Source organism: Dendronephthya gigantea, unplaced genomic scaffold (genome assembly GCF_004324835.1).
Source record: "Dendronephthya gigantea isolate DGI-Jeju-01 unplaced genomic scaffold, DenGig_1.0 000193F, whole genome shotgun sequence".
Lineage (NCBI taxonomy): Eukaryota > Metazoa > Cnidaria > Anthozoa > Malacalcyonacea > Nephtheidae > Dendronephthya > Dendronephthya gigantea.
Window position 1 is genome coordinate 163,321 of NW_021163203.1, and position 27,058 is coordinate 190,378.

Genomic DNA, 27,058 nt, shown 5'->3' on the forward strand with positions numbered 1-27,058 from the left:
CAGCAAAGTCTAAATCCTCTAACTTGTTCGTGAATTGCCATCTTATTCCAGTTTGCCTTCCTTCAAGAGTCCTTCTCATAACCCAATCAATCACTAGCAGAAAGAGAAATCCAGACATGCAACAGCCCTGTTTCACCCCTGTCCTTACATCAAACCAGCCATAACTTCCAGAACTATCTACAACAGCACATTTGCTCTGATCATACATTGCCTTTACCATCGTGATCAATTTTGAAGGAATACCATACTCTCCCATTATTCCCCACACAAAATACCTCTGTCAATGCTATCAAACGCTTTCTCAAAATCCACAAAACAAACATACAGGTTGGCATTCCATTCAATTACTTGTTCAATGATGTTTCTCAGAATGAATATTTGTTCCTCTTCCTCTTCTAAACCCTGCCTGTTCTTGTCTAAGCCTGGTGTCAACAGCGTCCCTAATTCTTATGATAATCACTTTGCCTAATACTTTTGCGGCCACAGGAAGCAGTGTTATTCCTCTCCAATTTCCACATTCTATAAGATTTCCCTTCTTAGGAAGGCGAATGATCAACCCACATCTCCAGTCATTAGGTACTCTTTCACTTTCCCAGATCTTCGACAACAATTCGTACAACACAGCTACTGTAGTTTCATTATCTGCCTTCATCAGTTCTGTTGTCACACCATCAACACCACCAGCCTTTCCGTTCTTTAATTGCTGTATAGCTTTCCTAATTTCTGCATGTGTAGCGGGACCTGTTTCAATTTCTAATGTTTCATAAGCAACACTCTCCACTTCCGATCGTGTGGGGGTGGTCTATTCAGGACTTCAGCAAACTGTTCCTTCCACATTTTCTTTACCTCTTCCTCTTTTGTTAGTAGGATGCCTTCTTTACTCCTTACTGAGTCTGTTCTTCTGTTTGGTTTGTTGCAAAGTTGTCTTGTAGCATCAAACACCGCCTTCATATTGCCTGTTTTGGCTGCTTTCTCTGCATCACTAGCAATCTGGTCAATCCAATTTCTCTTGTCTCTCCTAAGTTGCTTTTTTACGTCCTTGTCTTTAGCTTGGTATTCTTCTCTGTATGCTGCTTTTAGTCTCTCTGACCTGGTTGAATCCACTTTAGCTTTACAAGATCTTCTTTCATCAATTTTCTTCCAACTTGTAGCGCTTATCCAGGGCTTACTCTGTTTTTTTTTCTGTATCCTAAGACCTCCTGAGCTGTTTTCTGGTAACTTTCCTTTATATTAGTCCATCGAGTCTCTACATCTTGTTCTTTAACTTCTGTGCTTTCATCAGCTAAACAGCTAAATCTGTTACTCAACTTAATTTGAAACTGCTGTCTTACTTCCGGTATAATCAGTTTGGCTGTGTCATATCTCCTGGAATTCCTTACATTCCTAACTATCCCGCGCAAACAAAGTCGTACAGTTGTGATAACTAGGTTGTGATCGCTTCCACAGTCTGCCCCTCTATAAGATCTCGTATCCCTCACTGATCTCTTGCACTTGCCATTCATCGTCACATGATCGATTTGATTTCTAGTCTTCCCACTAGGAGCAGTCCAAGTGTATTTGTCGATGTTCTTGTGTGGGAACATTGTTGACACAATAGCTAGGTTGTTAGCTGCACAAAAGGAAACAAAACGAACACCATTTTCTGACCGCTCATCTCCAAGCCCATGTCGCCCCACCACACCATCTTCCCCTTCTGCTTGGCCCCGATCTTAGCGTTCCAGTCGCCCATCATCATAATCATGTCATGCCTTGGAGTCTCGCCAGTGACCTTCTGTAACATATCGTAAAAGCTATCCTTTGTCTCTTCGTCTGCCTCATTTGTTGGTGCATATACTTGAACCACTGTCGTTTTGATGTATCTTGAAGTGAATCGTGCAGTCATAATTCTATCACTAACTGGCATCCAGCTCTCTAAGCAACCAGCTGTTTCTTTTGTCATCACAAGTGCAACGCCACTTTGGTGTATGTTATCATCTCTTCTCGAATGCAGAATAGTTTCGCCAGTCTGTGTCTTTAGCCGTCCAGAGCCAGACCATCGGCATTCACTAATGCCCAGGATATCCAAGTTGTACCTTTGCATCTCCTTAACTACTTGGGCTGTTTTTCCCACGCTGTACATTGTCCTAACATTCCAGTTTTCTATACGGAGCATCTTTTTGGGGTTAGCAAATGACTTGATCAGAGTACAGGCTTCCTTTCGGATTGGGCGTGTACCAGTCATACTACTATCATTCCATTTGCTGTATTCATCTTCTGGAGTTTGGCAAGTCGTTGTACTACTCCCGAGATAACATTCATTGAGTCCAAAATTTAAGGTTTCCGTAATCCGGGTTTTTTTTACGAGAAAGGGTGATTGGCCCCATGGTCAACCTACTACCGGTAGGAACGGTGGGTTACTCTCTGTCTGGGCTCTACCTCTTGACCAATCCGGCAAGGTTGAACCTGCCAGGGACCAAGGTCCCAGCCAGCATAGCTCTAAAGGTCACTGAGCCTCGCAAGCTTCACCACCACGTCAAGGTGATAACCCATGTTGAATACAACCAATGAGGAATTCAAAGAATCCATAATTAAGAACGTCCTCGATATGTAGATCTACCAAAGAAGCAATGCATGTGAAAGGTTTCCTCGCATATCTGAGGGGCTAGTTAAGAGATGCTCCGATTGGATAATTTAAGCACCGTGCGAAGAAATTTGGAACTGAGAGGCGAGACACCCCGCCAATTAGCAGCAACCACAGAGAATGAAATGTCAGCCGTACCCGAAATGTTGCTGACCCATTCCCTAATCTCCGGTTGGTCATAATAGGCGATCTTATCACGGTGTGCTTTAACTCCCCCGACCTGGTCTGAGGTGATAGTGACATCTGCTACGTAGGCCTTCTCCTTATTCCAAAAAACTAGATCAGGCTTCCGAACACCCAGAGTATGACCAACGATCCTCGGCTCAACCATGACATTGAATCCCACTTGCTCAGCTGCAGCAGAAATGAACTTAACGACTTTATCATGGCATCTTATCCTCGGACCACTGGTTCTCGGACACACCTGTATTCTGTGCTGAGCCATCTCTGGACGCATGCATGAGTCACATTTTACATCTCTACCAGGGCCACCACGTGCTGCATGCACTTTTGAGAAAAGGGGTCTGCCTCTAGCTATAACAGCACCCATATAACTTACCCCTGATTCATTGTGGGATTGACGGATTGGACACCCAGCCGCTCGCAGCCACACACAATCGCGACTCTGATAGACCTCGTCCATCCACTTTGGTGTACAGACATGCAGCCCAGGCCTGTGCGAGGGAGTGCTTGTCTGTCACCAAACGCCCCTCCAAGGTCTTATTGGAGAGCTGACTCAACGACTTCTCGAAGAAGGGAGAGCCAGCCAATGCACGGGACAACGGGTCCATTGCAGATAAAATGGCCTCCAGACGACTCCTTCTCATGACAGGTATAGAATACCAAGAGAAAGAACGCTGAAACCACCGTCACTGATCCTAGTATGGAAGAAAGCAACCAGAGTGTCACCTGGCAAATTCAACCACTGACGTATGCTGGCCCTTATGGTAGTATCGAGCCAACGTAACCAACTGTCGCCCACTGATGCTAACACCAGCTCATGCAGGTCCGGGGCAAAAGAAATGCTTTCAAGATGTTAATCCTTTGCTGGGGCTTTAAAGGTGCCTTTGTGATGTTGTCGAGCCCTCGCACAAGTTCTTTGCGTAGCTCTTTTCGCACCTTAGCCCCACATGCCCCTAACATAATGCCCAAGTACCTGTACTTGCCAGTCGCGGAGAGAGATGGTATAACTCCGCTGTTAGTCGCCAGGAATGAGGTATGGTCAACGACCCATCGCTTCGCCTTACCATCGATTGTAATACTCAAGGAAGCTGACTGCCCATCAGTGCCTGCACTGATATTGAAGCCACCCTTCAAAAGGTGTGACTCGAGCTTCCCGAGCTGGGAACGGAGACCAGCTCTCGTTTCACCCAGCTAAGCAATGTCGTCGGCGTATCACAAGTTGTTAACACGGATATCGCCGAAGGAATACCCTAGATGGTCGTCTAGTGATGAGAGTGCCCAGTCTGTTACCGCATTTAACATAAATGGTGACAATGGGTTACCCTGCTTGACCCCTCTGCATGTGAAGATCGGGTTACTTCTTTCCCCGTTGTGCTCCAACACTGTGCTTGACCTCAAGTATAACTCCTGGATATAGGTAAGGAGGGGATCCGGACAGCCAAGACGACGCATTGCAATAACAATCGTATCATAAATGACGGAATCAAACGCCTTACGCACATCCAGGAAGGCCAAGTTTAGCGATTTTCGGCTAGATTTGGCACCATCAATGATAGCTTGGAGTGTAAACACATGCTGAGCAATCCCATCGCCACTCCTAAACCCCTTCTGCGTATGCTTCAGGGGAAGGCACGCATCAAATCTACGAGCCATAATCTTATGGAAGACTCGTAAGATATGAGAGGCTATGGTCATAGGACGGTACTTGAGTGCATCATTAGACTCAGAGCCCTTCGGAAGGTTTACCGTTCTGCCAGTGCATAAAGCACTGGGTTAACTTCCACATAGTAGCCACATATCTTAATTGCTACAAAGCTCTTCCATCCCAAGTCCAATGACTTCCTTCAGCCTCACCCCATCAGGGCCAGGTGCAGAAGTTGCACGCTCAGTTAACACAGGCTTTCACTCGCCAGGTCCATTGCACTAGTCCAATGCGTGTGACCTGTCAATTGTCCTTGATCGATGGAGTTTCAAAGATCAGCTGCCAAGCCACACGAAATTGCTTCAACGTAGGGACTCCACAGATCCGGATTAACCCAGGACCCGTCGAGAACCCTATGCACAAAGGCAGATGGATATTGGGCACGTCTACGCCTTCTAGGATCCAGCGAATTGGATCTGGATTGGCTAGCAGCAGCTCGACGACTCCTAGTTGGAGCCTTCTCCCCACGTACTAAATGCCCAACACAAGACGCAAACTCCTCATCGAACATATCCCGAACAGCCTTGTCAGGGCAACCAACAACCCAGTCCAGATCATCAACTCCTAGGTGTTCGGTGTTGATGCCCCATCTCAGTTGGTCACTCCACTCAGCCTCCGAAACATCAGGCACGGGTCGCCACATTCTGAGGAGAAGCCCCGCATACCATCCCTTCCCGAGCCACCTCCTCAGCCTCTTCAGCCTCCAGTGCTGCGAGAATCTTGATATAGCGGGAGTCATAGTTACTCCCGCTGTTTGCCCGCGCTTGGATGAATTACTTCAGTTTGACATTCAGAGCACTGGGCAGAAATCACATTGCGTCAACACCAGTCACCAGCCATCACAATGCTTTGTTTTAATTAAACAGTCGGACTCCCCTTGCCCGTTCCAGTTCTAAGTTGGTTGTTAAATCGCCTGCCGAATCGACCTGACGGTCACAGCTGAGTCAATCCACGCGAAGTCCCTTCGCAGTCGACTTCGACGCGCAGCAAGCCACGCATCTCCACCAGCCCACGCCAAGTCCTCGCGCTTCAAGTCCCAGCCCGACAGACCCAACCCTTAGAGCTAATCCTTTTCCCGAAGTTACGGATCTATTTTGCCGACTTCCCTTACCTACATTGTTCTATCAACTAGAGGCTGCTCACCTTGAAGACCTGCTGCAGTTAGGAGTATGACCAGACAAGATAATGAACGACTCGCTCGGATTTTCAAGGGCCGTCAAAAGCGTGATGGACCCCAAAAAAGGTTTGGGGCTTTACCCGACGTGAAACCCTATCTTCGGCTAAACCGATTTCAGGGTAATGTTGCCTGTTAAAAAGAAAAGAAAACTCTTCCCGGCGCTCTTGCCGACGTCTCCCAGTTTGGTTGCGTTGCCGCTTGTGGGTGGCACCACTAGGTGGCAGTATCCCTGTTCTGGTTCGGGAATATTAACCCGATTTCCTTTCGATAGGCGGTCCGCGAATGGGACGCTTTGTAACAGAATTTCCCTATCTCTTAGGATCGACTAACCCATGTCCAACTGCTGTTCACATGGAACCTTCTCCACTTCAGTCTTCAAAGTTCTCATTTGAATATTTGCTACTACCACCAAGATCTGCACCGGCAGCCGTTTCACCCTGGCTCACACCAAAGGCTGCGTCACGACCGCCGCAACCTGCTACTTGTCGGAACGTCGCGCTTGCTCCGACGGCCGAGAATAAAGTGCGACGCTTGAGCGCTAGCTATTTTCAGGGCTAATTGATTCGGCAGGTGAGTTGTTACACACTCCTTAGCGGATTACGACTGCCATAGCTACCGTCCTGCTGTCAATATCAACTAACACCTTTCGTGGGATCTCATGAGCTTCGACTTTGGCACCACTGCCACGGCTACCGTCCTGCTGTCAATATCAACTAACATCTTACGTGGGATCTCATGAGCGTCAACTTCGGCACCTTTGGTTCATCTCGCAGCGCCAGTTCTGCTCACCAAAAATGGCCCACTAAGAGCTCGCATTCGAGTGTCCGGCTGCAATCGAGCAAGTCGGACTTCTTACCAATTTAAAGTTTGAGAATAGGTTAAGATCGTTTCGAACCAAAGACCTCTAATCATTCGCTTTACCTGATAAAACTGCATGTATGAACTCCAGCTATGTTCAGAGAAACTTCGGAGGAAACCAGCTACTAGATGGTTTGATTAGTCTTTTGTCGCAATACCTAAATTCGACGATCGATTTGCACGTCAGAATCCCTATGAGCTTCCACTTCCGCTGGCTTCATCCTATTCAGGCATAGTTCACCATCTTTTGGATCCCAACAGATACGCTTTTACTCAAACCTCTATGAGAGCAGAGAAGGTCGGTCGATAATGCAGCGACGAATGTGAACACCGCTTCTCACCTCAACCGTCCCAGAACGGCCTTTACTTTCATTGCGCCCACGGGTTTCGATCACTTGGAGACTTGCGCACATGTTGGACTCCTTGGTCCGTGTTTCAAGATGGGTCAGATAGAGCCGTATGGTCGTCAGCATCCTAGGCGCGTAGTGTGTGAACACCATCATGATCGACAGGCAGCGGTTCAAGCGCACAGGCGTGCCGTCCGCCACGGTCGACATGCTGGACCGATCGGTTGGGTCGCCAGCCGAGCACGCGATACAGACAATGGTTGGTACAGACTATGCGAGCGCAAGTCTCAACAACCAGCTGTGAGGCCGGTTACCTTCCATGCGACCTTATCGCGCGTCGACAACCGACGCTGAAGCTCGCTCGCCAGAAGTGTGCCAACCGCGCCCGAGTGCGCCTTGTCCACGCAGATCGAGAGCGTGACCGTCGCAATGCGCGAGCGACTGAATCTGGCTAACTCCATTGGCTTCCCTTTCGACGGTTTCACATACTCTTTAACTCTCTTTTTTAAAGTCCTTTTCATCTTTCCCTCACGGTACTTGTTCGCTATCGGTCTCTTGCCTGTATTTAGCTTTAGATGGAGTTTACCACCCGTTTTGGGTTGCATTCCCAAACAACCTGACTCTTCAAAAGCACATCACAAGCGCTCGAGCATTGCCACGTATGGGGTTGTCACCCTGCTGTTTCAAGCAACGTGCTGACGTGCTGTTCCAAGCAACTTGGGAGCCTCGTTGTGCCGGGAAAGTACTTCTCGAGACTACAATTCGCTGTTGCAACACAACAGAGATTTTCAAGTTGAGCTGCCCACAGTGTATGCCGTAGCGTATTTCTTTGCTCCAAACTCGTTCCCTTTTGTTTTGTTGTATTATTGAACGTTAAACTATAGAGATCAAACGCAGTGTACCATTCGTCCCAATAGACCATTTAGATAATTTCTTCATTTGGCCTGTGTGCGTCGTTATCATTTATGGCGAGCCAGTCACGTTTGGGTTTTGATTCAGGAAAGCGAGGCTCCCAGGGTCAGATACGTTGCGTTGCTCGCAGGGCAGTTGCTTATCAGTTACGATGATACACTGGATATAGCTGACTGCCATACTTTTAGCTAGTATAGACAGTTTCTTCATTGATATCAGGAAAATAATGTTGGAAGAAGTTAACCTATATAATTGTAAATAGTTATTATTAAAATGGAAAGCAACCTTTAGTAATGTTGGTCACCACCATCATCTTCATTTTCCTGTATTAGATTCATAATGTGCATTTCTCATTTACTTATACAGCATTACGGAGTGTATGGAGCTCTATCTGGCTCTTGTCAGTCGAGTATTGCATTTCAGGCGCGATCTGATTTTACATAACAAGAACGACAAGACTTAAATGTTACCATACTTTTACATATAATTAAAGATAAAAATGATCAAAAAAAAATCTGTTGAAAATTGCCGATCGAAATCGCAATAAAACTAAAACCGTTCGTGCCGTTGGCTGTAAGTTGTGACTACTTAGTCTTAGAAAGAATCAGCAAAACATTATTAATTCAAATACAATACCATTCATTGAGTTTCAAGTTGCTTACATCAAGAGAATGGCAACATGTGCATGCGCCAAAAACACCAGTGCAAGGTAAGAAGACAGACAAATTACCGATAAATGTCCTTATAATCAAAGTTACTTTTATTCGATTAGTCTAAAATTTTACAAACAAGTTCAGTTTATGGATGAGAAATCATTTATAAACTTTTGTATCTCAATTTGTTTTGCTTCTATGGGGACTATTTCATGCACACCATGTCTACATCATGTTATGTATATACGTAATAGCGAAAGTTGTCCTGAAATTTATAATCAAAGTTACTTTTATTCGATTAGTCTAAAATTTTACAAACAAGTTCAGTTTATGGATGAGAAATCATTTATAAACTTTCCTATCTCAATTCGTTTTGCTTCTATGGGGTCTATTTCATGCACACCATGTCTAGATCATGTTATGTATATACGTCATGGCGAAAGTTGTCCTGAAATTTATAGTCAAAGTTACTTTTATTCGATTAGTCTAAAATTTTACAAACAAGTTCAGTTTATGGATGAGAAATCATTTATAAACTTTCGTATCTCAATTCGTTTTGCTTCTATGGGGTCTATTTCATGCACACCATGTCTACATCATGTTATGTATATACGTAATAGCGAAAGTTGTCCTGAAATTTATAATCAAAGTTACTTTTATTCGATTAGTCTAAAATTTTACAAACAAGTTCAGTTTATGGATGAGAAATCATTTATAAACTTTCGTATCTCAATTCGTTTTGCTTCTATGGGGTCTATTTCATGCACACCATGCCTAGATCATGTTATGTATATACGTCATGGCGAAAGTTGTCCTGAAATTTATAGTCAAAGTTACTTTTATTCGATTAGTCTAAAATTTTACAAAAAAGTTCAGTTTATGGATGAGAAATCATTTACAAACTTTCGTATCTCAATTCGTTTTGCTTCTATGGGGTCTATTTCATGCACACCATGTCTACATCATGTTATGTATATACGTAATAGCGAAAGTTGTCCTGAAATTTATAATCAAAGTTACTTTTATTCGATTAGTCTGAAATTTTACAAACAAGTTCAGTTTATGGATGAGAAATCATTTATGTTTGTTAAGTAAATGAGTCAAAATGAATCACAATTGTGACGAATTTGCAGATGACATTTTAATGAATTACTCTCTGTCACGATGTTACGACTGATAGCAGACCTATCAAGAACAAGTACGTAACCAAGTTACCGACGTTTTAGGAGCGCAGTGATCTACGTTCTAGACTTGCTTTCAGGTTGCTTTTTCAATACAGAACATATATATTAGAGTATGAAAAAAACAACGATAATTCTCTTATACCTGTACACTCCATAACAGATTCTACCACAAGTTTTCGACGAGCTACCAAGTTCCAAACTTGAAGAAAGACATGTTATACTTGATATTTTATTCGTCTCACAAAGATATGACGAATGACTGTAGCGTAACCAGTCTGACAATTTGGGCGTGCTATGCAAATTTCAGAAATCGTTATCATCGTTCAATTCTTTAGAAATTGTTGTTTACAGTCTATGAACAGGAATAATAAAGCACAACCAAGCTGTCGGGATGGCTACACGCCACTGATTAGACAATTATACTGTACACTGTACAGGGTGTCTCAAAAAAGGGAACTTTGAATTTCAGTACAATACATAATCTAATAGGATGTTTGAAAGAAAATGCCAATTTCTATGTATTGAACTCGAAATGGTTCCTTTTTGGGACACCCTGTACAGTGTAGAGGAAGTATTATTATTTAATATTTAAAACAAAGAAATTGTTACCTACGTTACGTAGACGTTCGAGGTTTACTTTTGTACCTCGTAATTTGTTCAAGTCATTCATTCATTTGTTCAAGATTTTAAAATTATCCACTTTATTAAAAGCGGTCAGCCGTTAGCCATAAATGTCAATTTAAAGGCCTATTACCAAAAAGGTTTACTACCTTTCGCTCTTCAAGGTGTATAAAAACAAGGTGTATAAAAACGCAACATTAAATATTTATGATGTTTGCTTTCAGTTTTATCTCAAAAGATCGTAGGCTTCAGGGAATATGAGATGGCTTCTAATTCTAGGAGTAAAAGAACTAATGAAAACTGTGCAACTAAGGCTAGTTTCCAACGTCGAACTTTTCGTGTGCCGAATGCATTAAAAACAATAGATAAACAGTTGAAGGCCCTCATTATCTATTGTTTTTAATGAGTTCGGCGCATGAAAGTTCGATGTTTGAAACAGGCCTAATTACGATACACTCTGATATAATGAATATTAAGTGTTGTGTTTTTCAAGACACCCTGTAGAAATGAATAATGATAATGATTTGAAATTCTTCGTTTGCACTGCATAAATTAGTGGCCATGTTGGAGGAAACATCAAAGTACCGACGCTCCACAGAGCGTATAATTTGTGCAATTTCCTTTCAATTTTCCTCCAACATGGCCACTAATTTATGCAGTACAAACAAAGAATTTGCATAGCATGACCAAATTGTCAGGCACGCTATGCTACTATTTAATGAACATTGGTATAATAGACCTCCTCAGCTTCGTTTTTGTTTACACTTTTGAAATATGTGAAATCGTGGGTTCTTTTTAATTTATTCATATTCAGAAACCAACAATGCATTCCGGATTAGAATGACAAAGAGACCAAAAAAAAGCATACCAAGCTAAGGAGGTCTATTGGTGAGCAATGTTTCAGTTAGAATAACTATCCTCTTCTGCAGTCTCATCGTCCATTTCATCATCGTAATAATCATCATCATTGTCTGTGTCATACTCTTCAGGGACAAAATTAGTTCCGCTACAACACTCACTTAAGTACTGCTTTGCCTCGTCACTTATGGATATCGATCCGTCAAAAAGATTACACGCAACAAACAAATTTAAGCGCTCAATATCAAGCTCTTTTTTGTGCAAGGCGTACGACCCCTTCATCATATACGGGGATGGAAATAAATTGTTATTCTCTAGCTGTTCCAAATGGCATTCGATATTCTTGCATGAATTATGAAAATCTTTTACACAGCTCGCCATTTCCTGTGCAAGGATCTCTTGTTCTTCAGTACATCGTTCGATCATTGCACGCGCATCAATTGCTGCTCGTTTGATGGTGACTGGAATGGTGTCTTCGTTTGGTGCATTGATTGCGTATATGTGACTGTCTACGTCACTAGCGTCTTCCCAACAAAGAAATGGAAATTGCTCGTAACCATTTTGCTTTAAAATCTCAATTGACGAGATGTATTTTTTTAAAAGCTTCCTCAGATTGCCACTTTCGTTCGTAATGCTTTTTGAAAGACTCTTGGCTTGAGCTTGTCCATCTGCAATGAATTAAAAATTTAATGAACTGTGCGCAAAATATTACATAATGAGTACCGTCTGCACGGTTTAATCACCTGCGTATTTTTTTTCAATGACAAAAGAAACCATCTTCTTCGCCCACTGATCAATATCATGTCTAATGTCTGTTTAGCATTTACTGCTTCTTGTGTTCTTAAAGTAGACAAATATTGTTCGCTAGTTGGCGTCCATCTACTCTGAATACCATGTTCTGTTTCCATTCGCAGTAAACGATTGTTTAAGCTGAAAATTAAACCATGTAATTGAGAAATAAAATTAAATAGAAACGCACAAGCCATATTTCTTTCACTCTTTTATTCTACTCAATGGAATAAAACACATTCTACATAATTACAGTTAACATTATATTACGGTAAGGTGTCTTTTTCACTGTAATAGCTGTTCGCTTACCTGCTCATTACAGCCATAACATGGTTATAGCGGCTGTCGTCGACACCCTCTGACACTTGATTTCTAGAAACAAGGAAGAATACAATTTATAATACTATTTATAACGTCTTTATCATCAAGAATCCAACCGATAAACCGTGATTTCGTTATAATTTTCCTTTCAATATTCTTTGATAATTATGTGTTATGGTTTCTTATATTGTACGATTTTGTTTACCACAAACAACATACCTTGCAGAGTAATACTGGCGCAACAGGGAAAAATATTCTAAGACCCAATTGTGCGGACCTAAATCAACTATAAACGATAAAGATTTTCTATATTAGGTGTACATGTAAATACAAAAGTTCTAAACTAAAATCGTGTTCACAATAACAAGAATGTTAGCGCTTTCTCTCCTATACCATTCCCGCCTTGAGAAAACAATCGCATATTAAATATACCCAATCCACATATCGATGTACCTTCTTCTGGTCTGGACTTTCGTAAATATTCCTTTTCACGTTGCTTCCACTCCGTGACCATTTCGTCAGTGACGGGGACTACACGATAGCATAAAGTGGTTCAATGGTTAACAAGTTGAACTATAATTTACACTCCACTTATTTTTGGAACTAACTTGATCTATGATTTGAGTTTATAAGTTACACATATAATACCTGGAGTTTTTTTTCGCAAATCTTCAAGTTCGATGCACGCTGAATTAGAGAGCTCTTGACATCTTTTATGCTGCACACGCAATAATAATACTAGAAATTGAAATGAAACAGTGATGTACACTGTACAGTAGTTCAAATTTAAAAATCTGTATTATATAAACTCCATTGTGTTAGTCTTGTAAAAGCTACGTAGAAGAGAAAGGGTAATTACCTGTTTTCAATCTTTGACGTTTTGTGTAGTAGTATAGAGCATCTGAAAGAATATCCTCTCGATGACTGGCAGACATCTCTTTAGTCATTTTGCGAAACAATCTCAGATATGACTAGAGTCTCTCAAGAACTTCTCCATCAATCAAACCCCATCCATCAAGTCTTCTTGGGCTGTACATTAGCTGTTACATGTACAATTACAGTGACAATTACATACGCAAATATTCAAGATTTCCTATGAAAATGAAGTGCATGTTCCACGCATACTGCACATGTGCGGTGGGTTTTGGAGCACTGTACAATAATGTAAACAATGAACTAATGCTGTTAGTACTATTTTTGTACACTCTTTAGAGTCCAATAAAAGGCTGTTGTTGTTAATTGCTAATATTATTTTGAAATTCATGTACCTGACAAGTTGCACCGTGTCCATACACGTGAAATTGAGGGCAAGCTAACTTTATACAACTCAGTAGCTCGTTATTATTTTGCTTCTATAAAAATCAAAACGCTAAATTGTTAACAACGCTTTTACACTGAAGTTTGTAGGCAATATTAAGAAGTGGTCGCAAAACCAACAACCAACAGCAGCACGCTTACATGGTTCATTATACTGTACGCTTTTCAAAAAATATTTCGCAAATCTACTGTACTGTACATATGGTAATAGGAATACGTACTTTAAGATGACTTTCAAGAAGACAGCAAATATCGTACATGAAATGTACAGTTACACCACTCTTAGCAGTTCTCGTTGTTAAGCAACTGAGTAAGTATACACCGTATGCAAGTCTACAAAAATTAGAGAACATATGGCATGTGCATTTCTTCGTGAGAGAGAAGAATACCATACAGTAACTTATCAACTGACGAAGGAGATGTGACTCTCTTAGAGAACATGAGCAATTCGAACACTTACAAAGATACAGAAATTGCAGGATTAAAACGTAGAAAAAGATATCAAACCAAATACCTTTCTCCGCCCTTTAAATTTAGGAAATCCATCGGAATTCCATGTTTGCATCCCAACCCACAAACTGCAGTCTCATCTAGGGCATAATATTTGCCCTTGGACACCATTTCAGAACCAGCCTGAAAATCACTGCACTCCTAAAACATGGATAACTTGGTAACGTACTTGTTCTTGACAGGTTGATATTCAGTAAGAAGCATAAGAAATGTACTGTGCAGACGTTTCACAAAAAGAAATACTGTATTAATATTTTGAAACGAGTTTGGTCCCATCACATCATTGTGCGAACAATTGCTTCAGTATAATTTGCCACACCAGGCAAGCTGGGAAAAAAATAGGTTGACTCGATGTAGCAAATGATACTCAGAGTAGCAATATCTTCATCTTATAGACCTGAATGCAGTTCAATAACCTCACATAAAATTCACAGCTCAGTTAGAATCACTGTACCTTGTTACCACGTGAGTTTCCAGAAGCAACTGGATATGAGGATACAAATTCATCCACTTTGTCTTGATTATGGAAGAACATGTTATCACTCAAGGGTTCGCGATAACTCATTCCAGATGTCTTCTTTCTTGGCAAACCGAAGCATGCATCCAGGGAGACAAACAGTTTTCCATTTTGATCCTCAAAATTTGATTGAATATGCAAAATGTCTATTATTAACAACTATAATTTATAAAAACTTTTGTATCTGTACGGGTATGCCCAACTTTGCGAGTGATTTGAACTCATAATAATCTACTAAAATGCACACAATATTATGGTTATAGAGTAGTAACTCTGTTTCACATCTATTTGTTTTTTTTTGGTACAGTATGTGTCTCAACTGGGAATCGAACCACAGTAAACTATTGCCATAGTGAGACTTATTTTGTACTACATGAAAATGCCTACATCCACAAAGCTACTATACATGTATCATATCAGAATCCAAGAGAAAAACAACAATATAACATACAATACCTTTGGACATGCTGGACAACTTGGTGCAAGAGCTGTACCAGACTCGCTTCCACAGTCATAAAATGGTGTTGTTTTTAAATTGAATCTACAACAAATCGATGTAATTAGTGAGAATGGAAGTTTATCTGTGGGTTGCAATGCATTTAACTGATCTAAGGTCTTTTGACAGACTTGACTTTCACCTTAACAAGAGTTAACTTACAAGTACGACTGGTATCGTTGCTCACAACTTATGATCTATGTAACATGGGTGGCACAGAGTTACTAATAAAACGTTGTTCAAGGTCAGAGGCAACTTGCAAAGATTTATATCTTAATTGCACATTTTAACCTAGCAAATGGACAGACAGCATAGACAATATACCAGCCTACTACATTAGACTAATTATAAAGTATACACTGGTATTTCACCTGAACTCTTCAAATGCATCAATAAATTGCTCATAAACTTTTCTTTTCTAAAGGACAAAGACAGAGATTATAACACACAATTCACTGCATGGGTTGATATTTCTTGATTTCTTGGAAAACACAAGGTTTTACTTTCTTGATAGAGTTTTTATTTAAATCTAGTTTACCAAATTAGGAAGAAAAGACAAACGTTTTATACAGATGTTCAATACATTTTTGCTTACAAAATAATCAGATCAAATTAAAATTTAATTCATACTAATAAATATATTATACTAAAATACACTATGTAGCCATTAAATTAGTGTATGTATGCTAGGCAATTTACCTTGCACATAACCATTAACCAATACATGCAGTGCCTTTAAAAGAGGAGTCTCAAAGAAATTCAGTGCTTTTGACAGGTCATAGATTGAGACATGACACTCCATCATCAGGGATAAAGTCAGCTCCATTAACCGAACTGTAAAAGCCAACGTTGGCTCCACAGGAGTAGCAGGCCACAGACCATAACAAAGCAGACTTTCTGGGACACTCACACAAGTACAATATTCAAATTGCACATCATGATGAAAGCCTATATAGGTTATTTACAAAATATTCGAATACATGTTTTCATCAAAGCTGCATAACCAATTAAGATGGCAATTTCTAATGATAATAAGGTGTACTGTATATGTTATGAGCAGAAGCAGAAACAGCTAGGTCAACAAAACACTGTTTTCTTCAGTCTCAATAAATAAGAGATAGAATAATTAATATATTATATCAACATACTATTGATGTCAATTACAGTAATTGGTCTCAGATGTGTATTACTGCAAACATGTATAGGATGCCGTAATGTTCTCTCTGGAACTTTGTGGTGAGTCCAACCACCTCTCTGTTATATGAAAAAGTACAAATCTGTAACCTTAATACAAGTGAGTAATAAAATGTTCCTACAAGCCTTCACTCCGACCTTCCTAACTATACAGAAGTTGCAGCAAAGAGGATATATAATGGTCTTGTGAATAAATTGTTAGCTATTACTCCCTATACAATGCATTTATATCCAATACTGTATATCTGGAAAGATTTCATCTTGAGACATATCTACTTGCCTGACAACTTTATGCACTTACACTTAATAATTCTGTTAAGTGGAACTGACATTTGTCTTTGTGTATGGAATTGCAACAATTCAGACAATTATATGCCCCGTAACCACAGTCACGACAATGTGTTTCTGCTGTTTCTGTGCAGCCATTTTCAATGCAGTTTGACGGTGCAAAACCTTCTAATTGCAGAGAGGTTTGCATCAGTCATATGCGAATTTTCTCCCAGTTCGGAGAAAGCCTCGTTCTTCGTGCTCTATACGATGAATTTGTGGGCAAATGACAATTACTCTTCCATTGGTTATCTAAGAATTCAACTTGTTCTGTTGTACTGCTACTACAACTTTGATCATCATAAGTTGCCGCGTTCTCACTAGTTTCCTTATCTTCGTTTTTAGATATCGGTGCAGGAAGTTTAATCATTGACGATTTTTTCTTCGCTACATCAACAATGCGAAAGCTAGAGTTTCCCTTCCTTTTCCCTGGTTGAAAGAACATATTAATATTTAAAAAATTAACTCTCAAGGAAAACAAAAATGGCGCTGTTTATTTTGAATACTAAATTAGGTCATGAAAGTGCGCCAATTCCGCCACCCCCTGGTACATGGGACTTTAGCATTACAACCCAATAACTTATTGCATACAACTGGTTTACAGTTAAAATAGATTATTGGTTACCTTCAACCACTGACGTATGCTGGCCTTTATGGTATATCAAGCCAACGTAACCAACTGTCGCCCACTGACGCTAATACTAGCTCATGCAGGTACCGGGGCAAAAGAAATGCTTTTAAGATGTTAATCCTTTGCTGGGGCTTTAAAGGTGCCTTTGTGATTTTGTTGAGCCCTCGCACAAGTACTTCACGTAACTCTTTTCGCAACTTAGCCCCACATGCCCCTAACATAATGCCCAAGTACCTGTACTTGCCAGTTGCGGAGAGAGATGGTATAACTCTGCCGTTAGTCACCAGGAATGAGGTATGGTCGACGGAGACCAGCTCTCGTTTCACCAGCAAAGCAATGTTGTCGGCGTATCCCAAGTTGTTAACACGGATATCGCCGAACGAATGCCCTAAATGGTCGTCTAGTGATGAGAGTGCCCAGTCTATTACCGCATTGAACATAAATGGTGACAATGGGTCACGCTGCTTGACCCCTCTGCATGTGAAGATCGGGTTACTTCTTTCCCCGTTGTGCTCCAACACTGTGCTTGACCTCAAGTATAACTCCTGGATATAGGTAAGGAGGGGATCTGGACAGCCAAGACGACGCCTTGCAATAACAATCGTATCATAACTGACGGAATCAAACGCCTTACGCACATCCAGGAAGGCCAAATTTAGCGATTTTCGGCTAGATTTGGCACCATCAAAGATGGCTTGGAGTGTAGACACATGCTGAGAAATCCCATCGCCACTCCTAAACCCCTTCTGCGTATGCTTCAGGGGAAGGCACGCATCAAATCTACGAGCCATAATCTTATGGAAGACTCGTAAGATATGAGAGGCTATGGTGATAGGACGGTACTTGAGTGCATCATTAGACTCAGAGCCCTTCGGAAGGTATACCGTTCTGCCAGTGCATAAAGCACTGGGTTGACTTCCACATAGTAGCCACAGATCTTAATTGCTACAAAGCTCTTCCATCCCAAGTCCAATGACTTCCTTCAGCCTCACCCCATCAGGGCCAGGTGCAGAAGTTGCACGCTCAGTTAACACAGGCTTTAACTCACCAGGTGTTACCGGATACAGCAGGTTCCATTGCACTGGTCCAATGCGTGTCACATGTCGATTGTCCTTGATTGATGGAGTTTCAAAGATCGGCTGCCAGGCCGCGCAAAATTACTCTAAGGTAGGGGACTCTACAGCCTAGTCTGGGCAACCAACAACAACGCAGTTCAGATCATCAACCTCTAGCCTAGGTGTTCGGTGTTGATGCCCCTGTCTGAGTTGGTCACTCCACTCAGTCTCCGAAACTTCAGAGGCAGGGGTCACAACGTGCTGAGGAGAAGCCCTGCATGCCATCCCTTCCCGAGCCACCTTCTCAGCCTCTTCAGCGAGGCTTGCTACCACGGAGCTCCAACTCAGCATGGGCAACTAGGACCAGCTCTTCATGGGACCATCTGGGATGCCTTTCAGCATGGTACACATCTGGGTGCTGACATTGACGATGGATATTTAGACCTCTTAGTCCTTTAAAGGCACTACCACAATCGGAACACACTTCCATCGCATTATCGTTCGCCTGCCCCGCTGGCCTAACTTCATCATGTTTCCACTTTAGGTGGCTTAGCAGGGCACTCCTTGTCTTGAAATTAAGCCCACACTTAGGACAAGGAAACAACACAACTATTGTTAGAGAGTCATGGTTACTCCTACCGTTTACCCGCGCTTGGATGAATTACTTGACTTTGACACTCAGAGCACTGGGCAGAAATCACATTGCGTCAACACCAGTCACCAGCCAATCGCAATGCTTTGTTTTAATTAAACAGTCGGATTCCCCTTGTCCGTTCCAGTTCTAAGTTGGTTGTTAATCGCCTGCCGAATCGACCTGACGGTCACAGCTGAGTCAATCCACCCGAAGTCCCTTCGCAGTCCGACTTCGACGCGCAGCAAGCCATGCATCTCCGTCAGCCCACGCTGAGTACTCGCGCTTCACCAATCCTTTTCCTGAAGTTACAGATCTATTTAGCCAACTTCCCTTACCTACATTGTTCTATCAACTAGAGCCTGCACACCTTGGAGACCTGCTGCGGTTATGAGTACGACCAGACAAGAAAATGAATGACTCGCTCGGATTTTTAAGGGCCGTCGAAAGCGCACTGGAAGTTTGGGGCTTTACCGGACATGAAACCCTATCTCCGGCTAAACCGATTTCCGGGTAACGTTGCCCGTTAAAAAGAAAAGAGAACTCTTCCCGGGGCTCGCCGACGTCTCCGAGTTCGGTTGCATTGCCGCTTGTGCCACTAGGTGGCAGTATCCCTGTTCTGGTTCGGAATATTAACCCGATTCCCTTTCGATAGGCGGTCCGCGAATGGACGCTTTGTAATGGAATTTCCCTATCTCTTAGGATCGGCTAACCCATGTCCAACTGCTGTTCACATCGAACCTTTCTCCACTTCAGTCTTCAAAGTTCTCATTTGAATACTTGCTACTACCATCAAGATCTGCACCGGCGTCCGTTTCACCCTGGCTCGCACCAAAGGCTGCGTCACAAGCGCAGCACCCTCCTACTCGTCGGAACGTTGCGCTTGCTCCGACGGCCGAGTATAGGTGCGACGCTTGAGCGCCATCCATTTTCAGGGCTAGTTGATTCGGCAGGTGAGTTGTTACACACTCCTTAGCGGATTCGACTTCCATGGCCACCGTCCTGCTGTCAATATCAACTAACACCTTTTGTGGGATCTGATGAGCGTTGACTTCGGCACCTTAACTCGGCGTTCGGTTCATCCCGCATCGCCAGTTCTGCTTACCAAAAATGGCCCACTAAGAGCTCGCATTCGAGTGTCCGGCTTCAATTGAGCAAGTCAGACTTCTTACCAATTTAAAGTTTGAGAATAGATTAAGGTCATTTCGACCCTAAGACCTCTAATCATTCCCTTTACCTGATAAAACTGCATGTATGAACTCCAGCTATCCTGAGGGAAACTTTGGAGGGAACCAGCATCTAGATGGTTCGATTAGTCTTTCGCCGCTATACCCAAATTCGACGATCGTTTTGCACGTCAAAATCGCTACGAGCTTCCACCAGTGTTTCCGCTGGCTTCACCCTATTCAGGCATAGTTCACCATCTTTCGGGTGCCAACAGATACGCTCTTACTCAAACCTCCCTGAGAGCAGGCAAGGTCGGTCGATGATGCGGCGACGAATGTGAACGCCGCTTCTCACCTCAACCGTCCGAGGACGGCCTTTACTTTCATTGCGCCCACGGATTTCGATCACCCGGAGACTCGCGCACATGTTAGACTCCTTGGTCTGTGTTTACAGACGGGTCGGATGGAGCCGTATGGTCGTCAGCATCCTAGGCGCGTAGTGTGCGAACACCGTCACGATCGACGGGCAGCGGTTCGAGCGCACAGGCGTGCCGTCTGCCACGGTCGACATGCCGGACCGATCGGTCGGGTCGCCAGCCAAGCACGCACAGCAGACCATGGTCGCCGGTGAGCTATGTGAGCGCAAGTCTTAACAACCAGACGCGAGGCCAGTCCACCTTCATTGCCATGTACGGGGTGGTCACCCTCTGTGACCTGCTGTTCCAAGCAACTTATGTAGACTCGTTGCGCTGGGAAAGTACTTCTCGAAACTACAATTCGCCGCTGCAACACAACGAAGATTTTCAAAAAGTTGAGCTGTTCCCTCTACTTTGCCATTACTGGGGAATCCTTGTTAGTTTTTTTTCCTCCGCTTAGTAGTATGCTTAAATTCAGCGGGTATTCTTGCCTGATCTGAGGTTAATGAATGAATGAATTGAATATGTTGCGCGCGTCGGCCGGCACGCGCGAAACGAAGAGCTCTTTTGCTATACAATAGTTTAGGCTTCGTTCGCGCGTCGGTAACGTCGCGACGGCAACATGTGCTGCACTTTGAGGGACGCGCAGCTTCAAGCTGCGGCACGATGCCCCAATCGAGTCGAAACCGACTCGGCGTTTTGTTACCCAACACTGAGACAGACATGCTCCCGGTATAACCGAGAGCGCCATTTGGGTTCAAAGATTTGATGATTCACTGAATTCTGCAATTCACACTACGTATTGCAGCTGGCTGCGTTCTTCATCGATGCACGAGCCAAGAGATCCACCGTTAAAAGTTGTATATTTTGCGTAAAAAATATAAAACACACAGTTAAACTTCGACGTGTTGTGTTTGAAAAAGTAAAATGGGGAGGCCGGGCAATGGCGAAATGAAGCGCTCATCGCGTTTCAAGATCGATGTGTCCATCCACCGAACATTTAAGAGCGAACGAGCGCTCACCTCCATTGTGGTTTGTAAGTTACAGCGTGTTCGATTGCCGATCGAAACGTTGATGATCCTTCCGCAGGTTCACCTACGGAAAGCTTGTTAGGACTTTTACTTCCTCTAAATGATCAAGTTTGACCAACTTTTTGGACGTCCGTCGGATGGGCCGAAGCCCATCTGACAGTGCCAATCCGGAGGCCTCACTAAACCATTCAATCAGTAGTAGCGACGAGCGGTGTGTACAATGGGCAGGGACGTAATCAACACAAGCTGATGACTTGCGCTTACTAGGAATTCCTCGTTCAAGATCAAGAATTACAATGATCTATCCCCAGCACGACGATGATTCACAAGATTACTCACACCTTTCGGTGAAGGAGCGACTCGTTGCCATCGTCAGTGTAGCGCGCGTGCGGCCCAGGACATCTAAGGGCATCACAGACCTGTTATTGCCTTCCTGACTTTGGTTAAACACGCAACAGTCCCTCTAAGAAGTCGAGAGCGATTCGCGAATCGTCTGACTATTTACCAGGTCAAGGTCTCTTTCGTTAACGGAATTAACCAGACAAATCACTCCACCAACTAAGAACGGCCATGCACCACCACCCATAGAATCAAGAAAGAGCTCTCAATTTGTCAATCCTTACTATGTCTGGACCTGGTGAGTTTTCCCGTGTTGAGTCAAATTAAGCCGCAGGCTCCACTCCTGGTGGTGCTCTTCCGTCAATTCTTTAAGTTTCAGCTTTGCAACCATACTTCCCCTGGAACCCAAAAACTTTGGTTTCCCATAAGGTGCCAACACGGTCATCAAATAACACTCGTTGATCCCTAGTCGGCATCGTTTATGGTTAGAACTAGGACGGTATCTGATCGTCTTCGATCCTCAATCTTTCGTTCTTGATTAATGAAAACATTCTTGGCAAATGCTTTCGCATTAGTTCGTCTTTCGTAAACCCAAGAATTTCACCTCTGACAACGAAATACGAATGCCCCCAACTGTCCCTATTAATCATTACTTCGGTTCCAGAAACCCGACAAAGTGCCCAATCAACCCACACTAAGAGGGGAACAACTCAAGGTCTCCCGAACATGTTCAACAAAGTGCCCAGTCAACCCGCACTAACACGGGAACAACTAGAGGTTTCCCGAACATGATCGACAAAGTGCCCAGTCAACCCGCACTAAGAGGGGAACAACTCGAGGTCTCCCAAACATGTTCTACAAAGTGCCCAGTCAACCCCCACTAAGAGGAGAACAACTCGAGGTCTCCCGAACATGTTCGACAAAGTGCCCAGTCAACCCGCACTAAGAGGGGAACAACTCGAGGTCTCCCGAACATGTTCGACAAAGTGCCCAGTCAACCCGCACTAAGACAAGAACAACTCGAGATCTCCTGAACATCTTCGACAAAGTGCCCAGTCAACCCGCACTAAGAGGGAAACAACTCGATGTTTTTTGAACATGTTCGACAAAGTGCCCAGTAAACCCGCACTAAGAGGGGAACAACTCGAGGTCTCCCGAACATGTTCGACAAAGTGCCCAGTCAACCCGCACTATGAGGGGAACAACTCGTGGTCTCCCGAACATGTTCGACAAAGTGCCCAGTCAAACCGCATTAAGAGGGGAACAACTCAATGTTTTCCGAACATGTTGAACAAAGTGCCCAGTCAACCCGCACTATGAGGGGAACAACTCGACCCGACGCACGCCCTCTCCCCGAACGATTGTTCAACAAAGTGCCCAGTCAACCTGCACTAGGAGGGGAACAACTCGAGGTCTCTCGAACAAGTTCGACAAAGTGCCCGGTCAACCCACACTAAGAGGGGAACAACTCAAAGTCTCCCGGACATGTTCGACAAAGTGCCAAGTACTCCCGCACTAAGAGGGGAACAACTGGAGGTCTCCCGAACATGTTCGACAAAGTGCCCAGTCAACCCGCACTAAGAGGGGAACAACTCGAGGTCTCCCGCACATGTTCAACATGCTAAACACAGGCACAAGACCGATAGCGAACAAGTACCGTGAGGGAAAGATGAAAAGGACTTTGAAAAGAGAGTTAAAGAGTACGTGAAACCGTTGAAAGGAAAGCGAATGGAGTTAGCAATTTGCCCCGCCAGATTCAGTCACTCGCGCATCGCGACGGTCGCGCTCTCGATCCGCATGGACGAGGCGCGCTCGGACGTGGTGCGAGGACGGCGCACTTCTGGTGAGCGAGCGTCAGCGTCGGTTGTCGACGGGCGATAAGGTCGCAAGGAAGGTGGACCGGCCTCGTGGCTGGTTGTTAAGACTTGCGCTCGCATAGCTCGTCGGCGAATGTGGTCTGCGGCGTGTGCTCGGCTGGCGACCCGACCGATCAGACTGGCATGTCGACCGTGAGGGTGTTCACACACTACGCGCCTAGGATGCTGACGACCATAGGGCTCCATCCGACTCGTCTTGAAACTCCGACCAAGGAGTCTAACATGTGCGCGAGTCTCCAGGTGATCGAAACCCGTGGGCGCAACGAAAGGAGGGCCGTCCTCGGACGGTTGAGGTGAGAAGCGGCATTCACATTCGTCGCCGCATCATCGACCGACCTTGTCTGCTCTCAGAGAGGTTTGAGTAAGAGGGTATCTGTTGGGACCTGAAAGATGGTGAACTATGCCTGAATAGGGTGAAGCCAGCGGAAACACTGGTGGAAGCTCGTAGCGATTCTGACATGCAAATCGATCGTTGAATTTGGGTATAGCGGCGAAAGACTAATCGAACCATCTAGTAGCTGGTTCCCTCCGAAGTTTCCCTCAGGATAGCTGGAGTTCATACATGCAGTTTTATCAGGTAAAGCGAATGATTAGAGGTCTTAGGGTCGAAATGACCTTAACCTATTCTCAAACTTTAAATTGGTAAGAAGTCCGACTTGCTCGATTGAAGCCAGACACTCGAATGCGAGCTGTTAGTGGGCCATTTTTGGTAAGCAGAACTGGCGATGCGGGATGAACCGAACGCCGAGTTAAGGTGCCAAAGTCGACGCTCATCAGATCCCACGAAAGGTGTTAGTTGATATTGACAGCAGGACGGTGGCCATGGAAGTCGGAATCTGCTAATGAGATGTAACAACTCACCTGCCGAATCAACAAGCCCTGAAAATGGATGGCGCTCAAGCGTCGCACCTATACTCGGCCGTTGGAGCAAGCGCGACGTTCCGACGAGTAGGAGGGCGCGGCGGTCGTGACACAGCCTTTTGCGCGAGCCTGGGTGAAACGGCCGCCGGCGCAGATCTTGGTGGTAGTAGCAAATATTCAAATGAGAACTTTGAAGACTGAAGTGGAGAAAGGTTCCATGTGAACAGCAGTTGGACATGGGTTAGCCAATCCTGAGAGACCGCCTATGGAAAGGGAATCGGGTAAATATTCCCGAACCAGGGATACTGCCACCTAGTGGCACAAGCGGCAACGCAACTGAACTCGGAGACGTTGGGGAAAGCCCCGGGAAGAGTTCTCCTTTCTTTTTAACGGGCAACCTTACCCTGAAATCGGTTTAGCCGGAGATAAGGTTTCACATCCGGTAAAGCCCCAAACTTCTTTTGGTGTCCGGTGCGCTTTCCACGGCCCTTGAAAATCCGAGCGAGTCGTTCATTTTCTTGTCTGGTCGTACTCATAACCGCAGCAGGTCTCCAAGGTGAGCAGCCTCTAGTTGAGAGAACAATGCAGGTAAGGGAAGTCGGCAAAATAGATCCGTAACTTCGGGAAAAGGATTGGCTGTAAGGGTTGGGTCTTTCGGGCTGGGACTTGAAGCGCGAGGACTCGGCGTGGGCTGACGGAGATGCGTGGCCTGCTGCGCGTCGCAGTCGGACTGCAAAGGGATTTCACGTGGATTGATTCAGCAGTGACTGTCAGGTCGATTCGGCAGGCGATTAACAACCAACTTAGAACTGGAACGGACAAGGGGAATCCGACTGTTAAAAAAAAACAAGCATGGCTGGTGACTGGTGTTGACGCAATGTGATTCTGCCCAGTGCTCTTAATGTCAAAGTGAAGTAATTCATCCAAGCGCGGGTAAACGGCGGGAGTAACTATGACTCTCTTATGATAGTCTTACGCTGCCTGACATGATGCGTGAGACTTAAAGGCAAGAGCTCCTTCGCAAAGGTTAAAGCTAAAATTGCTGAAAACTGAGCAGAATTGGACGTGGGTTGCGGCCCCTCCTTTTCACTAATATACCATCTGAGCGAAAAAGTTCAACCCTATTTCCATCTACAAGTCCCACCTGATTATCAGGTAACTGGCCTAACCTCCACGTGGTGCGTAAGGTTAGTAGCTTAGAGTGTGTATGCCGTAAGCCTCCAACGGTGATTCTTTAAGAACTACTCACTCGAGTGAAGCTAATAAGGCCAGTGCTCCGGCATTTGCAGTCAATTTTGATAAAATTATTGTGAGAAAAAGCCTTGTCTCTATAAGGCTTCTGACTGCCACTTCGCAGTTTTCGTTGATATTGGATTGTGATCAATATGCATCCCTGCCCGGAATGTGGTGTCGGTTTTAAAACCAAAAGTGCCCTAATAAGCCACCACAGATGGAAACATCAGCGTGTTAGTGCGACGGGGCAGGCGCGCAAGGTAAGGCAATGGAAATGTGTCCCGATTGCGGTAGCGCCTTTAAAGGCCTGGCAGGTCTGGCAAAGATGAAGGCCAGGTGGTCCCATGAAGAGCTTGTTCTAGTGGCCCATGCGGACTTGGGAATCCGTAGAACTAAACCTTGTGAGCGAATTGTTCGTGCCCTGCACTCGAGATTTCCCGATTGATCCTTTGAGGCCATCAAGTGTCTGCGATCTAAAAACCCTCGCTATGCAGAGGTTGTCGCAGCGCTTGAGGTCGAGAGGTTAAGTCAAGAGAGCTCGGCAGCGGAAGTTTCCACTGTTCCCTCGACTACTCCACGTAACCTTAGCGATCTGGGAGATAATACATGGGCAGAGCAGCTTAAATTGGGTATCAACATCAATCACCTATGTGTAGATGATCTGGATTGGGTGGTGGAGGGTTGTCCTGACCAGGGAGTGCGAGATATGCTTGACAAGGTGTTTGCGTCATGGGTTAGTCATGTTGTACGTGGAGAGAGGCCACCTTTACGGGGCAGTCGATCTACTGCAACTGACCCTGGTCGTTTATTAGATCCGCGATGGCGCAGACATGCACAGTACAGTGCTATTCAGCACTTGTACGGACGCAAACCATCTGCGTGTGCAAATAAAGTGCTGGATGGGTCTTGGGTGAATCCTTACCCTGGCGAGTCCCCTTGCCTTGAGCAATTTTCCCAAGCCTGGCAGCCAATCTTTGAGACTCCATCCATTAGAGATGATCGTCAAGTGACTTGTGTTTGACCGGTGCAGTGGGATCTTCTGCGTCCAGTAACACCTGTTGTCCAGTAACACCTGTTGAACTTGAGAAGGTGTTATCTGAGGGTGCTTCATCTGCACCTGGCCCTGATGGAGTGAAGTTGAAGGAGGTAATTGGGCTTGGGATGGATGAGCTTTGTAGCCATTATAACCTTTGGCTACTGTGTGGAAGTCAGCCCAGCGCTTTATGCATTGG

The 27,058-nt window shown here is 44.2% G+C and overlaps 3 protein-coding genes, 1 long non-coding RNA gene and 1 other non-coding gene across 7 annotated transcripts; 1 reads left to right on the forward strand and 4 right to left on the reverse strand.

Annotated features, from left to right (window-relative positions):
• Positions 1-1,597: 1,597 nt before the first annotated feature.
• On the reverse strand, positions 1,598-2,221 carry LOC114538979 (craniofacial development protein 2-like). Its single transcript, XM_028559819.1, has one exon. The coding sequence runs from the start codon at positions 2,219-2,221 to the stop codon at positions 1,598-1,600; it is 624 nt and encodes a 207-aa protein (XP_028415620.1).
• Positions 2,222-7,227: 5,006 nt separating this feature from the next.
• Positions 7,228-23,796, forward strand: LOC114538985. The gene is made up of 3 exons (XR_003688835.1): positions 7,228-7,259; positions 20,562-20,565; positions 23,708-23,796. It is a non-coding gene; the product is annotated as an uncharacterized LOC114538985 (long non-coding RNA).
• Positions 11,711-13,190, reverse strand: LOC114538983. Its single transcript, XM_028559826.1, has 7 exons — positions 13,085-13,190; positions 12,874-12,963; positions 12,679-12,756; positions 12,445-12,511; positions 12,214-12,276; positions 11,859-12,045; positions 11,711-11,783 (listed from the first exon to the last, which is right to left on the reverse strand). Exons 1-7 carry the CDS (start codon positions 13,170-13,172, stop codon positions 11,724-11,726), a joined length of 633 nt encoding a protein of 210 aa, XP_028415627.1. The 5' UTR covers positions 13,173-13,190; the 3' UTR covers positions 11,711-11,723.
• On the reverse strand, positions 13,197-16,006 carry LOC114538982. Of its 3 annotated transcripts, XM_028559823.1 has the most exons (8): positions 15,765-16,003; positions 15,437-15,483; positions 15,026-15,110; positions 14,507-14,686; positions 14,057-14,193; positions 13,764-13,875; positions 13,494-13,577; positions 13,197-13,265 (listed from the first exon to the last, which is right to left on the reverse strand). In XM_028559823.1, exons 1-8 carry the CDS (start codon positions 15,789-15,791, stop codon positions 13,197-13,199), a joined length of 741 nt encoding a protein of 246 aa, XP_028415624.1. In that variant the 5' UTR covers positions 15,792-16,003. The 3 variants fall into 3 exon arrangements, with proteins under 3 accessions (XP_028415624.1, XP_028415625.1, XP_028415626.1); XM_028559824.1 differs by lacking the exon at positions 15,765-16,003 and having other exon boundaries at positions 15,437-15,527; XM_028559825.1 differs by lacking the exons at positions 13,197-13,265; positions 13,764-13,875 and having other exon boundaries at positions 13,500-13,577; positions 15,765-16,006.
• Positions 21,193-21,345, reverse strand: LOC114538986. Its single transcript, XR_003688836.1, has one exon. It is a non-coding gene; the product is annotated as a 5.8S ribosomal RNA (ribosomal RNA).
• Positions 23,797-27,058: the final 3,262 nt, after the last annotated feature.